Source organism: Carcharhinus amblyrhynchos, unplaced genomic scaffold (genome assembly GCF_965287045.1).
Source record: "Carcharhinus amblyrhynchos unplaced genomic scaffold, sCarAmb.v2.hapA scaffold_87, whole genome shotgun sequence".
Taxonomy (NCBI): domain Eukaryota; kingdom Metazoa; phylum Chordata; class Chondrichthyes; order Carcharhiniformes; family Carcharhinidae; genus Carcharhinus; species Carcharhinus amblyrhynchos.
Window position 1 is genome coordinate 725,353 of NW_027649827.1, and position 19,981 is coordinate 745,333.

At 50.1% G+C, this 19,981-nt stretch overlaps 2 protein-coding genes across 2 annotated transcripts in view; one reads left to right on the forward strand and one right to left on the reverse strand.

Moving 5' to 3' along the window:
- LOC145337974 (sorting nexin-32-like) overlaps window positions 1-5,511 on the forward strand; it is a 33,567-nt gene extending 28,056 nt beyond the window's left edge. The window contains exons 11-13 of the mRNA XM_080182753.1: window positions 1,721-1,880; window positions 4,041-4,126; window positions 5,021-5,511. Of these exons, the coding sequence (XP_080038879.1) occupies window positions 1,721-1,880; window positions 4,041-4,126; window positions 5,021-5,074 (300 nt within the window). The 3' untranslated portion in view covers window positions 5,075-5,511. The remainder of the gene's footprint in view (window positions 1-1,720; window positions 1,881-4,040; window positions 4,127-5,020) is intronic.
- Window positions 5,512-9,062: 3,551 nt separating this feature from the next.
- On the reverse strand, window positions 9,063-16,832 carry LOC145337968 (cofilin-2-like). The gene is made up of 4 exons (XM_080182748.1): window positions 16,678-16,832; window positions 11,162-11,472; window positions 10,221-10,297; window positions 9,063-9,990 (listed from the first exon to the last, which is right to left on the reverse strand). The coding sequence occupies exons 1-4, from the start codon at window positions 16,678-16,680 to the stop codon at window positions 9,878-9,880; spliced, it is 504 nt and encodes a 167-aa protein (XP_080038874.1). The 5' UTR covers window positions 16,681-16,832; the 3' UTR covers window positions 9,063-9,877.
- Between the last annotated feature and the right edge of the window lie 3,149 nt (window positions 16,833-19,981).

The following is a 19,981-nucleotide window of genomic DNA, read 5'->3' on the forward strand; positions in this document are numbered from 1 at the left end:
CAGTGGAAGGTACTTTGAACATCCCATTAATACTAAAGAATAGAGAGGAGGAATTAATGAGCATCACTAGGAGTGTTAGACAAACTAATGGGGTTAATGGCCCTGATGCCTTTCATCCTGGAATCCTAAAAGAAGTAGCTCCAAAGATAGGGATGCATTGGCTGGAATTGTTCAGAATTTCCTTGGATTCTGGAGGAGTATTAGAGGATTGGAAAACCACCAATGTAACAACCCTATTCAAAGGGATTGGAGTTTAAAAATAGGGGGGAGGGTTGTTGCGACGGTACAGGGTGTTGGTGAGGCCTCACCAGGACATTGGAGGCAGTCCAAAGCAGGTTCAGTAGGCCAATCCCTGGGATGAGAGGGTTGTCCAAGAGACTAAATAGTCTGACCCTGTATTCCTTGGAGTTTAGCGGGGTGGGGTGTGACCTTATTCAAACATACACGACGCTGAGGGGGATTGACAAGGTGGATGGTGAGAGAGTCTCCCACAAGGGGACAATGCTACAAGATAAAGGCCACTCATTTCAAACAGAGGTGTGTAGAAATTTCCTGAGGTTGGTGAATCTCTGGAATTCTCTGTCCGAAAGGATGCTAGAGACTGGATCATTGGAAGTATTGAAACTGAAGGTGGATAAAATATTTGATAGATGAAGTAATAGAGGGGTAAGGGCACAGAAAAAGAGTTGAGACGGGTATAGATCAGCAATCCTTGGTGGGGAGGCTTGAAGATGTTCCCTTTAGCCAGAGAGACTCGGATCCAAGGGGCCAGCCTCAGGCTAAAGGGACGATCCTTTAAAACAAAGATGAGGACTTATCTACCTTTCTCCAGCCAGAGAGTGGGGAACTCTTTGCCACAGAAGGCTGTGGAGGCCAGGTCATTGAGTGTCTTTAAGACAGAGATAGATTCTTGATTGGTAAGGGGATCAGGGGTTCATCATAGAATCCCTGCGGTGCGGCAGGAGGCCATTCGGCCCATCGAGTCTGTACCAACCACAATCCCACCCAGGCCCTATTCCCTGTAACCCCACACATTTACCCTACTGTGACACTAAGGGACAATTTAGCATGGCCAATCCAGCTAACCTGCACATCTTTGGACACTAAGGGCTAATTCATCTAACAACCTCATAGAAATCATAGAAACCCTATAGTACAGAAAGAGGCCATTCGGCCCATCGAGTCTGTACCGACCACAATCCCACCAATGCTCTACCCCCATATCCCTACATATTTACCAACTAATCCCTCTAACATACGCATCTCAGGACACTAAGGGCAATTTTTTAGCACGGCCAATCAAACTAACCCGCACATCTTTGGACTGTGGGAAGAAACCAGAGCACCCGGAGGAAACCCACGCAGACACAGGGAGAATGTGCAAAGTCCACACAGACAGTGACCCAAGTTGTGAATTGAACCCAGGTCCCTGGCACTGAGGCAGCAGGGTGCTAACCCACTGTGCCGCCCAGGGAATGGGGGAAAGGTGGGAGAAATGGGGTTGAGAAGCTTATCCGCCGTGGTTAACTGGCGGAGAAGACCCAATGGGCCGAATGGCCTAATTCTGCTCCTATATCTGATGTTCTTCAGAGCCTGGTGGCCTGCTCCTGGATGGCCTTGTGGTGTTCATGGAGAACAGCACGCACGCACACACTGCTGCTGCAGGAGGCGATACACAAAGGGGGGGGTGCTAATTTAATTGTTTGTGTTTTTTGCCCAGGATCTCCTGTATCGGAGAGCTCGCTCCCTGTCTGACTATGAAAATGCAAACAAAGCACTGGATCGAGCCCGCATGAAGAACAAGGATGTCAAACACGCAGAGGCCAACCAGCTACTGTCCTGTCAGAAATTCGAGAAGCTGTCTGAATCTGCCAAGCAAGGTGATTGGAAATGACTCCCCCTCCCCTTCCACCATTTCCCACCAGTGCAGGCCCCTCCACTCTCATATTCCTCCTTATAAACTCAGTCGCAATTTTGATACAACTTTGCTGCCTCACAGCGCCAGGGACCCGGGTTCGATTCCCGGCTTGGGTCACTGTCTGTGTCGAGCCTACGCGTTCTCCCCATGTCTGTGTGGGTTTCCTCCCACAGTCCAAAATATGTGCAGATCGGGTGGATTGGCCATGCTAAATTGTCCCTTTGTGTCCAAAGATGTGCGGGTTAGGGTGGATTGGCCATGCTAAATTGCCCCCTCGTGTCCAAAGATGTGCGGGTTAGGGTGGATTGGCCATGCTAAATTGCCCCCTCGTGTCCAAAGATGTGCGGGTTGGGGTGGATTGGCCATGCTAAATCGTCCCTTAGTGTCTGAGGGATTAGCGGGGTAAGTATGAGGGCTTATGGGGATAGAGCCTGGGTAGTGCAGGCTCGAAGGGCAGAATGGTCTCTCCCTGCACAGTAGGGAGCTGGGTGAGACAGTCACAGCCACCTTGCTGTGTGTGTATGGCTGGGGGGGGTGGTGGGGTTGCGTGTAAGGCAGACTGGTTAAGGACAGCAGATCCCCTTCCCTGAAGGGAGAAGGGGGTATTATCAGTGAACCCACTTGGGTTTTTGCAACAACCCGAAGTGGGTTCACGGTGACCGTTTTAGGCTTTGCGATGTTTCGTTTTTGCGTCCACCATCTGCCTTGATGGGAATCGAACCCTGACCCCACAACAACAGTTCCTGCCCCCGCCCCCAGCTCTCTGGATTTTGAGTTTTGCCACCATGATGGGACTGTCTCCCCTCTCCCTCCTTTCCAACCCCATTAGGGGGCGGGAGAAGGTCCATCATTTCTTTTTAATATAAAGATGATTGTTTCTGGGTGACTGGGAAGTTGCCCCCGTGTGAATGTGACGGGTACTGTTGTCCAGCCACTCTCCATTATATTGTACAGTGGGTCGGTGGTGATGGCGGCAGGGGAGGGAGGGAGGGGGTTTTGTGAAAGGGGAGGGGGGTGCAGGGGTATTCTCCCTGGGTCCAATATTTCACCTTCAAACCAACATCACTAAAAAAAAAAGCTGACCTGGGTGGTGATCACGTAGCTGTGTATGGGATCTTGCTGTGGAAATTGGCTGCTGCCTTTCCCACATTACAGCAAGCAGCACACTTCGAAAAACAAAACTCCTTCATTGTGTGTGAAACACAGAGGAGTTGGAGAGATGGAGGGGGCGGGGGGGGGTCTGTGTTTCACTTTGGGACATCCTGAGGGAGGGATACGAGCGGGAGAGATGGGGAGCGGGGTCTGTGTTTCACTTTGGGATGCCCTGAGGGAGGGATACGAGCGGGAGAGATGGGGAGCGGGGTCTGTGTTTCACTTTGGGATGCCCTGAGGGAGGGATACGAGCGGGAGAGATGGGGAGGGGGGAGTCTGTGTTTCACTTTGGGATGCCCTGAGGGAGGGATACGAGCGGGAGAGATGGGGAGCGGGGTCTGTGTTTCACTTTGGGATGCCCTGAGGGAGGGATACGAGCGGGAGAGATGGGGAGGGGGGGGTCTGTGTTTCACTTTGGGATGCCCTGAGGGAGTTTTTCTCCTTGCTCACACTCCACAGTCACCACCTGTGCTGCCCCCTGCAGCCCTGGCTTGGCATCGAGTAAAGATGAGTGACCACAAGACATTAGGAGCAGCAGACGGCCATTTGGCCCATTGAGTCTGCTCCACCATTAAATGAGATTCTGATTATCATAGATTCCCTATAATGCTGGAGGACGCCATTCGGCCCATCGAGTCTGCACTGACCACAATCCCACCTATTCCCATAAACCCACACGTCTATTCTAGCTAGTCTCCCTGACACTAAGGGGACAATTTAGCGCGGCCAATCACCCTAACCTGCACATCTTTGGACTGTGGGAGGAAACCCACGCAGACACAGGGAGAATGTGCACACAGACAGTGAACCGAGCCGGGAATCGAACCCGGGTCCCTGGCGCTGAGGCCGCAGTGCTGACCCACTATGCTGCCCTTAATGTATGTTCTCGGGGTGCAGGGGGAACTGATTCCGCCCTGGACAACTCTCATCAAAAACTTGTCTTTTTAACCTTCTCTTTTTGGACTTGTAGAACTCACAGATTTCAAAGTTCGGAGAGTGTCGGCATTTCGCAAGAACCTGATTGAGATGACAGAACTGGAGTTGAAACACGCCAAGGTAGGAGCTGGATGATCCGCTCAGACTGCACAGGCACCTCAGCAAGTCGAGCTGTTAGCTTTCCACTGCCAAGTGGGACATGCTGCTACGCGCAGCGCAGCACCGCCCCCGGAACCTGTTCTCCCCGTCAGGAGATGGCAACTTCCCAAAACACACACACGCCCCACGAGCGTGTCCGTGCTTGAGCAGCGGGCAGGATTGTGGATAGGCCGCGTGGAACTAGGGGCCACGCAAGTCAATGACTCTGATCTTAGTGAGCCAGCTCACAACGGACCGACCGAGCAGCCTCCTGTGTGTGTGTGTGTTTCTGAGATTCTGATACATTCCTGTGTGTTCCAGCTGGATGCTGCTTTTGCAGATTTCCCCCCTCTCTCTCCCCCAGTCTCCAGGCTGGGTGGTGCACGGGGAACCCAACACTCTCCCAGTGGTCCCCTCCTCTCTCCCCCTCCCTCCCCCCACCCTGCAAGTCTTGCACAAACTCTGTATGTGTCTGTGTGTCACTCGCTGTGTCTCTGTCTGTGTCGCTCCCCCACCCCCATGGGATACATTCCCCGTTGCCCTCCTCTCCCCGTCATGTAGGGTGGTGGTGGGGGCTGCAGTTTCCCTGTTTACCACCCCTCCAATTCCCATCACTCCACCCATCAGCAGTCGTGTGTCCAGCTGCCCCTCCCTCTTACCCTGATGCTCAGCTTCAGCTGGGTTACTGATCTCCTGATGTCTCCTTGTGTGGCTCGGGGTCCAGTTCTGTCTGACCTTCACCAGGGTTGGGGGGGAGCGGAGGTGGTGGTGGAGGAATGTTTGGAGCTCAGTAAATAAAGACCAGTTAATGGACAGCGTGTGACAGCCTTGGAGCTGGTGACTAATGTTATGTCTGTCTTTTTCCCCCCTCCACAGGCCAACCTGTTACTACTGAGGAACTGCCTGGGCTCACTGCGGGAAGAGCTGTAGCCTTGGCTGTTCTTCACACCAGTGTCCAGAAAGAGAGAGAGAAGCGTCTGTCCTGTTTTTCCCCCAAACCCTCCCATCTTCTACTTTGTTCATTTTTCACCATGTTAGATTTGTGTTTTGGCAGGCTGCTGTTTTTTTTTAAAAAAAAATTGAATGTTGGAGATCGCAGTGTGGTTCTGCCAATCACCTGAGGCTGACTCTGTCTCTCCCCCTGCCCCTCCCCAGAGAGAGAGGGGGAAGGGTGGTTCCAGTTGCCCATGTTTGTGGGAGGGGGGGAACAAGGTGGGTGAGGGGTAAGGTTCCTTCAGTACAGAGTGTTGTTACATGTAGGGAGACTAGCCCAGTCCCCACTCTGTTCTTCCCCATTGAAGAGTGCTTTGTCTGGACCACAGGACTTTTTGTGGGCATGGGGAGCTCTGTGTCACCCTCCCCCCCCCCCCCCCTGTCCCATCTTGCACCACAACCCTTCTCCCAGCCCCACGGAGCGATTTACTGAACTACAGCCATTCATGATGGTCTTGCCTTGGTGGGAGCGATGGTTATTCTCGCTCGCTCTGCCCTGTCACCGGGTCACCTCAGTGCACCTGATCCCGCAGCGGGGAAACGATGGCAGGCATCAGTCACACTCCCCACATCCGCTGGCGACCAATATCTGCAGGTGGATTGATACGGACTGAAGGTAGATTTCATCAACTCCTGTCACAGAAATATTTCTTCAACCTCTTAAGGGTCAGGACAGTGCAGAGGGAGCTTTACTCTATATCTAACCCTATGCTGTACCTGTCCTGGGAGTGTTTGATGGGGGGACAGTGTAGAGGGAACTTTACTCTGTATCTAACCCCATGCTGTACCTGTCTTGGGAGTGTTTGATGGGGGGACAGTGTAGTGGGAGCTTTGCTCTGTATCTAACACTGTGCTGGGAGAGTTTGAGTCCCTCCCTCACTGTATTTACCTACAGTATGGAAGTGGAGAGTAGGAGTTTGGATGGTTGTAGTTTATACCAGTGCTTGCTACTGGACATGTTTAAGCCAATAGTGAGGATATTTAATAATCTTCCTTTTAAGACCCCCACTTTCCTCCAGTCCCTCCCTGCTGGAATGTTGATAACGGGCAGGTCTCTGTGTTGAGGTATGTTCGTTTAAAATCATTGAATCCCTACTTGGGAATTAAATGCACTACTCTGTAAAAGACCACATCTGGTGCACTTCACCCATGGACTGACAAGGAGTGAATACATTAAGGGGGACATTAATCAGACTTGAGCCCCAGGCTATATATATATATTTTTATCACAGTTGTTTCAGTTTCAACCTTAGTCTCTCCTGTCTGTGTTCCAGTCCCTGATTTTGTAAATAAATTTGCAAAGCAGTAAAGCTGACTAGTGTCATATTGTGCTGTTTCACACAAGGTCTTATTCACACTTTTGAATTCAGGATGCAGGACCCTTCGCTGCAAGCTGCTGTTCCCTTGATAGGTATGCTTCTAACCTTGCTGTTAGGCAGCAGGTCCCTGGGGAGAAGCAAAGTGGGCTGGATGCAGAAACAAGCCAGTGGCATTTTCAGGTCACACTGTTGGTAATGTCTTTGGAAAGATAGTGGCAAATTGACTATATGACTTCATACAAATCTTTGATTTATTATTGTCACAAGTATTAGTGCACAGTGAAAAGTATTGTGAGCTATACAGATAATGCATAGCATTCCTAGAGGAGAGGGTGCAGAATGTAGTGTCATAGCTAGGGTGTAGAGAAAGAACAACTTAATGTGAGACAGCTCCATTCAGAAGTCTGACAGCAGTAGGGAAGAAGTTGTTCTTGAGTTGGTTCATGTAACCTCAGACTTTTGTATCTTTTTCCTGATTGGGAGAGAGAATATCTGGGATCCTTAATTATGCTGGCTGCTTTTCCAAGGCAGCAGGAAGTGTAGACAGTCAATGGATGAGGGGCTGGTTTGGGGAACATTCATGACATTTTGTAGTTTCTTGGAGTCTTGGGCAGAGCAGGAGCCTATACCATACTGTATAAATCAACTGTTATATCCCTCTCATTGCAAAGTCAGCAGTGGACTGGCTGGGCAAATGTCTGTACTCAAACTCAATACAGTTGAGAAAATCTGTGCTGTACCTGTCCTGGGAGTGTTTGGAGGATCGTATAGAGGGAGCTTGATTCTCTCACCCTCTACTGTCTCTGAAGGATACAGCTGGATAGTGGAGTCAGGGAGGGTCCCCAAGGCTTGAAAAAAATCACTAACACCCCTGTTTAGGGAGGGACACAAGATGGGAAACTGCAGCAGGTTAATGTGACCTCAGTTAAGAAAAGAGTGTATTACTAAGGATGAAATTTCAGAATACTTGCAAGTGTGTAAGGGGAAGTCAGCATGGTTTCAAGGGACATGTCATGCTTGACAAATGTTAGATTTAAGTGGTAACAAGCAGGGTGGAGAAAGGAGCCAGATGTTTTCTACTTGGATTTCCAGAAGGCCTTTGAGGTCCCACCCAGGAGGCTACTGCGTTAGAGTCCCAGCACAGATAGATTGGCTAACTGGTAGATGAGTGGGAATAGAAGGGTCCTTTTCAGGTTGGCAGCTGGTGGAGAAGTTCTGCAGCAGTTAGTGTTGGGCCCACAGCTCTTGTTTCTTGCTGTACAGATAAAACATAACATACCATTTGTAGAGGACAGTCATAGCTAGGGTGTAGAGAACAATCAACTTAGTCTGAAGGCAGCAGGGAAGCTGTTCTTGAGTCAGTTGGTACATGACCTCAGACTTCTGCATCTTATTCCTCACAGAACATGAAGGAAAACATCCAGGGTGCATGGGGACCTTGATTATACTGCTGGTTTGAGTGATGGGTTTTCCTTCATTTACAACCCTTGGTAGTTTCTTGCAGCCTTGGACAGAGCAGGAGCCATACCAAGCTGTGCTCCAACCAGAAAGAATGCTTTCTCTGGTGGATGCCAAATCTCCTTATCCAAAGTGGATATTGGTGGGCTTTAACTAGTCAATGTGGGGAGACCAATGATCTAGATGGAGCTGAGGGCATTAATTTGCAGGTGATACAAAAGGTAAGGAAAGGTAGTATTGAGGTGATGGGACAGGAATTAGGCAAAAATAGTGTGAAAGAATGGTTATCCACTTTGGTATGAACAAACTTAAAACTGAGCCTAATGTACTAAAATTGTCCCCCACAAACTGCAATTTAAGATGGACTTATCTTGATCAATTACTCAAGCCTGGGCAATTGGGACTAGCTAGGACACCATTGACCAGTTGGGCTGAAGGGCCTGTTTCCATGCTGTGCCAAGAAAATATCCCAATGGTATCATTAGACTATTCATCCACTAATGTTCTGGGGACCTGGGTTCAAATCCCACCCATGGCAGAACTTCAAAGAATACCTGGCATTAAAAATCTGATGATCATGAAACCGTTGTCAAAAAAATCTGATTCACTAATGTCCTGAGGAAAGGAAATCTGCTGTCCTTACCCAGTCTGGCCTACATGTGACTCCAGAGCCATAGCAATGTGGTTGACTCAACTGCCCTCTGAACAAGGGCAACTAAGGGATGAGCAATAAATGCTGGCCCAGCCAGGGACACTGTCACACAAATGAATTAAAATACTGACCCTTAAGAGACAACGTTTTCTAAATGGTGAGGGAGAATTCAAGTACTAAGGGATTTGGGAGTTCTAGTTGAGGATTGTAGTAAGGTTAACATGCAGGTTGAGTTGGTCATTAAGAAGGTGAATGCAATGAGAGTATTCATTGAGGGCTAGAATACAAGAGCAGGGATGTACTGCCAAGGCTGTATAAGGTCAGACCACATTTGGAGCAGAGGAATTTTGGGTCCTGTATCCAAGATGGCAGTCCTCTCCAGATCCAACACACATGAACCCCCCCCCCCCCACACTGTACCCATTAAACAGCAGAGAAAGGTAACACTCAATTGATGGGCCTTTGAACACATTTACAAAGACAACAGGAAACGTGCTATCTGTAATAAGTTTATTTTGATGGTTAATAACGCTGCTTCCACATTAGTAATTGTCAGGTCCAATAACCCATCCACATGATTAACCATCTGTAAGATACACTAATGATTCCAAGTTGGCAGGTCCCCACATCTTCCCCCAAAACAACATGAATGGAAGTTTGGTCACAATGCATGTGGTGAGAACGAGGTCAGAATTCCCTCCCTCGCCCCTCCCACAGGAGAAATCTTTGTTAAAATCTCAGGAATGCTTACAAAAACATGTCGTAAATGACACATGGAATGAAGTGGTAGAAGAATCAGTCTAACCCAAGAGTTCTCTCCCCCACCCCCCTCTGCTTACTGATCGAGGAAAAGGTGTTTGGAATTTTAAAAAAGATGCTCAAGTTTCAGAAACTTGTCCCAAAAGATCCAACAATTTCAGCATTGCGAGATCTTGAGAGCATCCTGCAGCCGGAGGGGGAGGGGGCAGTCTTATCCACTAGGTTTAAAAAATACTAATCAATACCCAACACAATCCCATTCCACTTCAACCTCCTCCTCCTCCAAATTGGGCCACATGGGGAGAAAGAGGGAGGAAATCAAAAAATAGCTGTCAAGTTTCTCACTAACCTGCTGAACAGTTCTGGGTTCTTGTTTTGTTCCAGAACTTTATTTGGGTCCCATGATTACTAGTCCTGCTCACAAAAAGGGTTAAAAGTAAAAGTCAGATGGGGAGTCAAAAGACATGAGTACTAACTGAAGGTGCTCAGCAAGCCAAAAAACCCACAGCACATACAAAAAAGAAAACATGGAAGCTCAAGGGGGGGACGACACTACTTTAGCTTCTGCGATTCGAATGTCGTGACGCTGGGTCCTAGTTTTGACATCAGTTCACCGTGGTCTAATAACTCATCCCTGTCAGTGATCTGCCACTCGTGCTTGATCCCTGTAGACAAATACAATCACAAATCAGTTTGGGCTCCAGTGTGCATTACCTCCCATCTCCACAACAACCCAAAGGAATTCAGCAAAGGGATTCTGAGACAACCCACCCAAACAAGTGGCTCTGCAACAAGCCACTTAAAGGTACAAAACCAGCACTGGGAGTGTCGTTAAGGAGGGCACAGGATCAAAGTTTCAGAGTTAAGAGCAAAAGCAGCAGGCCGTGTTGCATACCTGTGAGTTTTTTCTTGATTGCATCCTTGGAACTGGCATAGATCATCTTCTGACCAACAGGCGCATCATCAGGACACCTGGGGGGAAGGAAGAAAGAAGCTGAGTGGTTACCCCAAGCTATCCTTTATTCAATTCACCTCAAGCACCACTTCCCACAGCAGTGGGCCCCACACATTGCCTGTAGGAGCAAGACACCCCACCTGCCACCACCGCCCCCCCCCCCCCCCCCCACACACACACACCCCCCCCACAGAAGCAAGCTTTCTCCTCTCCCCCTCCCTCACACACCCCCATTTCCTATGGGAGCAAGCACCCCAGACAGTTCCACTCTGTGGAAAGCCCCCCCCCACCATATACACAATCCCTGAAGGAGCAAGCCCCTACACACTCCCCACTCCGTGAAACAAGCCCCCCACAGGAGCAAGCCCCCCCCACCCCCACTCCTGAGAGAGCAAGCACACCCCATGCATACTCTCCAACAGTTTGTCCTGATGCAACTCCACCCTCCACTCAAGCACTCACAGTCACTGTTCTATTCCAGCCAGGAGACTAAATACAGATCCTCTGCTCTTGGACAATCCCATCAGGATTGGGAGAGGAGAAAGCAACTGGCTCCCTACCAGCCCAACAAGAACTCAGCTGTCAGTCGAGTCAGAGGGCCATGGCATTGTGCCCAATCTCAATCAGGAGTTGGCACAATCTGGGAATAAATGCCCACTCCCAGTGGCACCTGACTGACAATTATACCTCCCCTCCCCAAAAACCAGGCTACACTTGGTATTTCGCCAACACTGAGAAACTCAGCACAGTTTGTCTCAATGCTGAAGAATGACAAGATTAAAGGCTGCCATGTTGATACAGTGCTGCTGGAGGTCACTGTGGTTTCTGTGTCCAGGGACTGATGGCAGAGCACAGCACCACTCAGGTCACAGCTTACTCACCAATGAATGAAGATCAGTTCCTCCTTCTTGGTCTCCTTCGTCTCAAAGGATGCATCGTAGAGAGCGTAGCAGCAATCCTTAACCGGAAGCATATCGATAAAGGCCTGCAAGGGGTCACTAATTGTTCCGTCCTCAACATCTCCCACCAGAATCTCCTTCCCCGGATTGACTATTATTTTCTCTTTGCAGTCATCCAACCGAAACAAGACCACCTTCTTCCTCTTCTTCATCTCCTCGTGGCTGCAGGACTTCCGCACTTTCATGTCATTGAAACAGGTGATTACCTCATCCGCAACTGTGACACCCGATGCCTGGGAGATTGAGAGAGAGAGACAAAGCTTTAAACACACGCCACTTTACCTGGAGTTCCTCCAGCTTTGAGATCCAGCAGGCAGTACAGGAACAGCACAGAATGACACAGGGGAACAGTGACAGTATTAAATAGCCACACGAGGCTCTCAAAGTGGAGAGACATTCTACACTTGCATCCCCTCCAACCCCTTTCAATAAAATCTCACCCCAGGAATTAGCCTAGCAAACCAGACACCCCTCTTGATAAAGATCTCCCAATGCAGCGACAACAGTTCCTCTGAAGACTAACATTCGTTAATGGACTTGGGTACTAATTGCGGACTGGTGCACAAAGTCACTGCTGCTTCACAGAACCCAGCAGCCCCCCGCTCCATTTCCATCAGACCCTGCTTCTCCAATCTTCCTGGAAAAGAGGAAACCACCCCACCTGGCAGACTCCTACAACCTGTCAGCAAATCCAGCTGCAATGGCCAGTCCCATCATCCAAGTCATTGACCACCCCCCACCCCCCCCCAGCCCCAATGCAAACAGTGGCGGTCACAGCACTGGTCTCAAATGAAGGATGTAACTGCGTTTGGAAGAATCCAGAGAAGGTTTACCAACCTATCCTGAATGGGCAGCTTGAGGGAAGATTTGTGTCTGTAGAGATACACAATCCTGAGCAACAGGGTGTCTGAAGGGGAGATTTCCTCATGGGAGAATCTGGAACCACTGTGTACACCCAGTGTATATACTAGTCCCTTATCCGTACAAATCCAATAGCACTCCATTCTGCCAAGCTGAGAAACATCCCACTATCCCTGATCAATTCCCATCCTTGCTGATGTCACCCCACCTGTCACGTGACACTTTGCCTTTTGCAATTCCAAATACATGGCATCTACTAGTTCCCTTTTATTCAGCCTCCATTACAAAGAACTCCACTACATCTGTCAAACTATTTTCCGTTTACAGGGCTGATTCTGCTAGAATACGTCAGGACTTTCCAAACACACTGCTTGCTGTTACTGTGCAAATGGATTCTAGCATGGTCCCATTCTGATGGATCTCCTTTGCACCCTCTAGACAGCCTCATCATCCAGTACCCAGAATCCAATCATCTAGCACCTACCCTTTCTAAAGGCTTATGAGGAACTCAATCAGAATCCCTACAGTGCAGAAGGCAGCCATTTAGGAACCCTCTGAGTATATTCTGTCCTATCACAATAACCTTACACACTTACGGTTAAACCACCAACTTGCACATCTTTGGACAAAGGGGCAATTTAGCACAGCCAATCCCCATAACCTACACATCTTTGGATACTATGGGGCAATTCAGTGTGGCCAATCCACCTAACCTGTACATCTTTGAATACTCAAGAGGCTGGAATTAACCTGGGTCCCTGGTGCGATGAGGCAGCAATGCTACCCACTGATGTTAAATGTGTAGACAGACTCAGAAGGCTTGGGGTGGGGGGACAGGGAGCAGATCCCAGAAGCTCTGCAACACCTTGTGCAGCTGGTCCACTGTTGAGAATATCTTCCACCAGAGCATCCACTCTCCATGTGCAGCCCCAGGCTGTGCAAACCTCAGCTGCTTCACTCAAACACTGCACACAACCCAGCCAGCCACACCATACACGCTCACATTCCAGACATGAGCTGTGTGCAGCTCAGGAATGCAGCCTCTCACCTGGATGGCAGCCAGCAGCACAGGGTGGCAAGTGGGAACAGGAAATACACTCAAACAAAAGGAAAAGTATTGCCAACGAGAAAGCATCTGATTCAAGAACAGCAGCATCTGAGGTTAGGCAAGTCATGCCTACAACCTCTACAGCTGCTAACTGACTTGCCAAGAGCTTACTGTGGTACTTTGTTTCTGTATTACGATTGTACATGATGGTCTACGCTCATAACCCTGTGATATTGATGCTGCGGGGGCAGTGAATGTGGGGAGGGTGGGAAGGAGTCACAGTTAGCAGGGATGTGCACTAATCATTAGCACATTATGTCCATGCTGTACATTTATTGCCCAACTCAATGCCAACCTGGTGGCTCACTGCATGCCAGCCTCCTGAGCATCTCTCAATTGGGCAACAATGCTTAAACCACTGCCCCCTTAAGTGGTTCCTCAATATTGACCCGCATCCATTCCCCCCCCCCCCAAAAAACCTGGCAGCCTAAATCTGTCTCTTCCCCCTCTGGGAAGGGCTTGGGAAAGATTGCAGACAAGACAGAAGTGGGCCAGGGGCTCTGCAGTCAGGATGAAAGCTGCAGGCCGCTAGGAGAGTTGAAAGAGGAAGCTAAGCCAGTGGAATGTCTGAGGCTCATACACGGCCGGAAACCTGAGGCCTCACACCAGGGAAGGGTTAAACAAGGACAGGAACTGTCAATAAACGGGACTCAGGTGTAGACAGGCAAACAAGGATACGGCTGCAAAAGTCCTGGCCAAGCAGGGATGGGGGTCAGGAAGGGAGGGGTATAGACTGCAACACAGAGGGCAGCGCTGGACCACAGCTGGAGGAACATGTCTGCACAGCACAGAACAGGATGTGACCACTCGAGGGATACAGAGATGGAGGATGATGCCAGGCCTCAGGAATGTATTAGCTGGAGGCTGATTGTGAGGGGGGGGATGAACAGGGTGGAGACACCCGCTTCTCTCACATGGAACAGATTTAACTCACTGACGGGGTTAGGGGAGCTCTGTAACTGACCGATTATAGGGCTGGACCCCGTATGTCATCCATTTGGAGATCGAGACCGTGCACTCAACGTGGCCACAAGGAGTTTCCTCCTTTCCCAGTTCAATCCAGAGCTGGATTTTGCCCATTGTCTTTCAGGAGTGAACCTTTGCTTCCTGGCACGTCACTGGAGTTGAAACAATATCAAAGCCGGTGTCTTGCTGAGCTGTCGGAGCTGATGAGGCACAGTCCTCGCCATGACCTTATTAGGGCAAGCTATTTGACACTTTTGGTTAGTGAAGTTTCGATTTCAATGCGTGGGCATGTGTCAAATCTCAACGTCGCACTTGCCGACAATCGGCAGCTTGTAACGGCGTCCGACTGAGGCACTTCTTGTTTTAGCAGCTAGCCAGAGTCCAATTGACCCACTGACATTGCAGAAAGAGGAGGAAATGGCAATTTCACAAGAACCCTCCTCCCCTCCTGACACCAGGGAAAGTAGGTTACTTAAAAGGGCTTTTTTTTTTAAAAATAGTGAGCACATCCTTGCCTAATCGTACTGGGGCCCCACAGTAACAGAGGAGAGTTCGACAGGAAAAGCTTACAACACAAAAGAACCTCCAGCCGCCAATATCCTGCTTGCTCAAGCAGAAAGAGCCACCCCAGCAATATGTTCTGTTTCAGACTCCCCACCACAACAACTAGGTACCTATCACCCTCCGGCCTACTTATCATCTCCCATGTATCTGAAGTCTGACCCCACCCACTTTCCCACAACACAAAAGCAGCCTGCACCCACCTCCCATTAATACCAGCCCCCTGGGTTCTGACCCCTCATTTTTAACCATATTTCTAAACCCGCTTAAAAACCTCAAGATTTGCCAGAGGCCAACAGCACTGGTGTCAGTGGTTGCAAATCAGGGGGAAGGATCAGGAGGGGGGGAGGGGGGGGAAGGGAAGAGAGATCACGAGCTTGTTGGTAAGGTGGTTCAGAAACCAAACAAGGAACCTTGAATCTGACAAGATGCACCAGCCTCCATTTTAAAGCAGAGTAACCTCCCAATTCCAGACAGCAGCACCGCACCACAACCCACCATCGTTTTAAAAACCCTCAGATGAAAGTGGACCAAAGCACCCGCAACCACCCCCCCCAAAACAACAGCTGCCAGCGGATCCCGTGGCGAAACAATTCAGAATTGCCAACTCCTGCCCGCAAGGAAAACACAAACCACCCTCCCAATAAAAGCCATTTTGAAAACTAGCCGCCCCACTGAAGAGGGAGAACCGTATCCCGTTAACAAAACGGTGCCAGTCTAACAAGATTCCACAAACACCAAGATTAATTAATTTGGGGCAGGAGGGTGGGGGGCGCAAATAAAATGACCCCCCTCCAAAAAACCAATGTATAAGAACTGGCTTACTGCCAAATCCCAGATTGTAGAGAATTGGAACAATGGCCAGAAGCAGGGAGGGGGACATCTTTCAGAAATCTAATTACAAAATAACCTCGCTCTTTCTTTCTCGTTGGCGTGGGGGCGGGAAAGGAACAAGAGTCTCCCATTGAGACTCAGGAGAGACGAGTCTTGTAGAAATCCATTTTTTTTTTAAAAAAACAGCCTTTTTGTGGGGTGGGGGGAGAAAGTTGGATTGAGACCCCCTCCCCCAATGGAGGGGGTGCAGTCTTAATTCAAATCCTACCAAAACCGAAAAAATATCCCAACCGCTCAGCAATCTCTCATTAAGAATTTGAATCAATTAAATTGGTAGCAATTAATTTTATTGCGGGCAACAGGAAGAGATTGCAATTTTTTTTGCAAACAGATTATTTTTTTTCTCTCCCTCTCTTTCAAAACCCGCAAATAACGGCCTTTTGGGAAGACAGCGGATCTTGGGCAAAGGGTGGGGCTGCAAACTGAAGGCAGGAAGAGGTGGTGGAAGGGGGATGGGGAAAGAGACACATATACACACACACAGAGACCAAGAAACAACTAAGACTACATTTCTTTTTCCACAGCCGACCGACCCGAGGAGAGGGAAAGAGGAGATTGGGGCGCAACCGATAGATTTAACAGACAAAAGGTTCCAAAATGGAACGCGGCCCGGATGGATGGCGCGCCCGCCCGCACCGGAGAGAGGAGAAAAAAACCAACCCCCTCCCCCACCCTCTCCACGGCTGCGTCAGGAAAAGGGGGGGGGAAACGAGCCACCACACACGCGCGTACCCCCAATTCCTGACTGGTTTTGGGGGGGGGGGGGCGCGCCGCCGCTACGGGGTTCACCCCACCCAAAGTGCCAAGGGCGGGGTATAAAAACCCCGACACCAGCAAGCCCTCCCCCCCCACCCCGCTCTTCAGTCCGGCGCCATTTTAGCGGGCGCTCGGAGCGGGGAGGGAGGGGAGGATTGCAGTTAAACGGCACGCAACCCCACCCTAACTAACCTTCGCCCGTTATCTTCGACGCGTCGGAAAGACGGCGAGTGGAAACGAATATTCGATTTTTTTTCAAAAAATATAATTTAAAAAGATAAATGAACCTCACCATTGTATCCCGATTGTTTGGCTTTCCTTAAGCTCCACGCGCTGTTTCTTTTTTCCCCCCTCGACGGTAGAGATATATAAAAAACGAGAACCCGAGCAGCTAAATGAGAGAAAGAGAAGAAACAAACGGCGAAGAAACCCAAATGCCGCCGTCCACTCCCTTTTATAGGACACGACGGGCGGCCGGCTGCGCGTGCAGCGGAGGGCGGGCCAACCCGAGGCCGCGCCCACCTCACCATTTTTTAAATATATTTTTTTAATCCGCGCCCCCTTTCATTTTCTAACCCTTCCTTCTTCCATTTCTCCCACTGCCCATCATTAATAGGCGGTGACCTTTTTCTGTTCTTATTCTTTCTCTTCCCCCCTCCACCATTATCTAACCGCCTACAACTCCCGGGGCGGGGCCATGACGGGCATTGGTGGACTACAACTCCCGGCGGACCTTGGGAGGTCCCGTTAGCGCGCAGGCGCTACCTCCCCAGCCTCGCTCGCTCAATAGGACTCACCCCTGTGTGCGCAGGCGCCCCCCACCTTCGGCCGCTCACACTCAAGGTTACCCGCCGTTTGTGCGCAGGCGCCGCACCCCCTCAGCCTCTCTCGCTCAGGAACTGCTTGTGCGCAGGCGCTACCCCCCTCTTTCAGCCCCGCTCGCTCGAGGACCCATCCTTGGTGCGCAGGCGCCGCCCCCTCCCTCAGCCACGCTCGCTCAAGAAACGGCTTGTGCGCAGGCGCCGCCACCGCCCACCCGGTCCCGCGCGGTCACTCAACAGGATCCGCCGCTTGTGCGCAGGCGCAGTCCTGGCCATGCCCTCCTGCGCAAGCGCTGCTTCCCGAAAGGGGGGGGTGGGTTTCGCAGCCTACAATTCCCGGCGGCCTCAGCAAGCGCCGCGGCATTCTGGGAAAGCGAGTTCCTCCCACCATCCGCCGCCATTGGGGGAAAGGGGCGGGAGGACTACATCTCCCAGAGGGCCGCGCGGCCTAAGGGTCCCGGGGCGGGAGGGAAGCGGCGATGGCGCCGGATTCTTTTTCCTCCCTCCCTCTCTACAGCCCCCCACTTCACAAATCTTCGGTTAATCGGGGATTTTGAGAGGGACCAAAAGGGCTAGGGCGGGGAAGGGGGTCGCCCAGTGTGGAGAAACCATCGAGTTTGGGGGGAGAGGGCGGAGATTTTAATTTTACCTCAGGATTGGAGTGAAGGCGGCCAATGGCTGCCCTGGGAGAGCAGCTTCTGGCCATATATGGCCAAGAGCTCGCAACTGGGATGGCGTGAGCCCAGAATGAACCTGTTACTGCCTTATTAGGCAATCATGCACAGCCATATTTCATTATATATATATAAAAGAACCCTACTGTTCTGCACAGCAAGAGCTGATTAGCTCTGGATCATCTGCTATGATGCAGAGCAGCAATTTCCAACTTTGCATCCCTCTCTCTCTTTATCCCTAAAATTATTATTAGTCATAGAGATTCCAAACTTGCACTCCATTTGCACCTGCTAAAGCGACCGTCCCCATCCTTTGCATTCTTCGGCACAGTTGTTCCTCACCTTTCTGTTTCCCCCCCCCAGCCACCACCCTAATCAGGGGATTTTCACATTAACTTCATTGCAGTGTTAATGTAAGCCTACTTGCGACACTAAAAAATAAATTTTAAATTCGGCTGCAGTCCCCGAGCTCCCGTGTCGGACCTTCTGTGGACAGGGCCGGATGCTTTCTGAAAAGAGAGGAGTTTCTCTTCAAAGCCAAGAGGGGTTACATAATTCCCCAGGAGGGGGTAATCAGAACAACGTTGCCATAAATTGTAACGAAAAATCCAGTGGGGGAACTGTGGAGGAACTTCCTTACCCAGAGAGTGCAGGGAGAATGTGGGACTTGCTTCCATGGGGAGTGGGGGGGAATGTAGGACTCGCTTCCACAGGGAGTTGGGGGGAATGTGGGACTCGCTTCCACGGGGAGTGGAGGAGAATGTGGGACTTATTGCCATGGGGGGAGTGGAGGAAAATGTAAGATTTGCTCCCACAGGGAGTGGGGGAAAATGTGGGACTCGCTGCCACAGGGAGTAGCGGAGAACGTGGGACTTGCTCCCATGGGGAGTGGGAGAAAATGTGGGACTCGCTGCTACAGAGGAGTGGGGGAGAATGTGGGACTCGGTCCTATGGGGGAGTGGGCAAAGTGAATAGTATCGATATGTTGAAGCGAGGTAAAGCTGGATAAACGCATGAGGGAGAAAAGAATAGAAGGATAGGCTATAGTTCCCTGCTATAAACCCGTTGCCTAGCTACTGACTCCGACCGTATTCTCCGTGGCAACAATGTGGTGCTAAACCAGACTATTCACAAGTAAATGTAAAATACTGTGGCAGCAGGAAAGCTGAAATAAGAACAGAAAGCGCTGGATATATTCATGCAGGTTTGGCAACATCAGCAGTGGAGCGAGGTGTAGAATTGAGTTTTCGACTTCATTTAGAATTGAAGAGGGATAGAAATGTAATGGGTTATATAATTCGAGGAGGTGGGAGGAATGGAAGATCGGGAGTGGGGCAGAGAGAAGGAGAGCTTGATAAAGGTGTCACCATTACAAAATGTTGGTGTTAATGATGGCAGTAATAGTTAAAAGAGTGAAAATAGTTGCATAAAGGTCAGACAGCAGAATGTGTTAACAGTGGACGGTGCCTTTTACCTGCTTCCTCCTCACTGTCCCAGGGCCCAAAATCTCCTTTCAGGTGAAGCAGTGGTTCACGTGCACCTCTTCCAATTTGGTCCACTCTATTCGCTGTTTCTCGACATTGAGGAGACTAACCGCGGACTCGGTGACAGCTTTGTTTAACACCTTCACTCCTTCCGCAAGCATGACCGCCCTCTCCACCCCAAACCTTCCAGGTTCTTGCTATTTCAACTCAGCATCTTGCGCCCAATGTCCATGCATTCCATCCCCGGCTTGCTGCAATGTTCCAGTGATGCCCAACGCAAACTGGACATGCAAAGATGTGCTGGTTAGATGGATTTGCCCTGGTAAATTGCCCCTTAGTGTCCAAAGATGTGCATATTGGATGGATTGACTATGCTAAATTGCCCCTTAGTGTTCAAGGATGCGTAGGTTAGGTGGATTGGCCGTACTAAATTTGCCCCTTAGTGTCCAAAGATGTGCAGTTAGGTGGATTGACCGTGCTAAATTGCTTCTTAGTGTTCAAAGATGTGCAGATTAGGTGGGATTAGCCATTGGAAATGTGCCGGGTTACAAGAATAGAGCAGGGAGGAGTGGTGGGTTTGGGTGCAAGGAAGTTATTATGTCAGAGAGTCAGTGCCA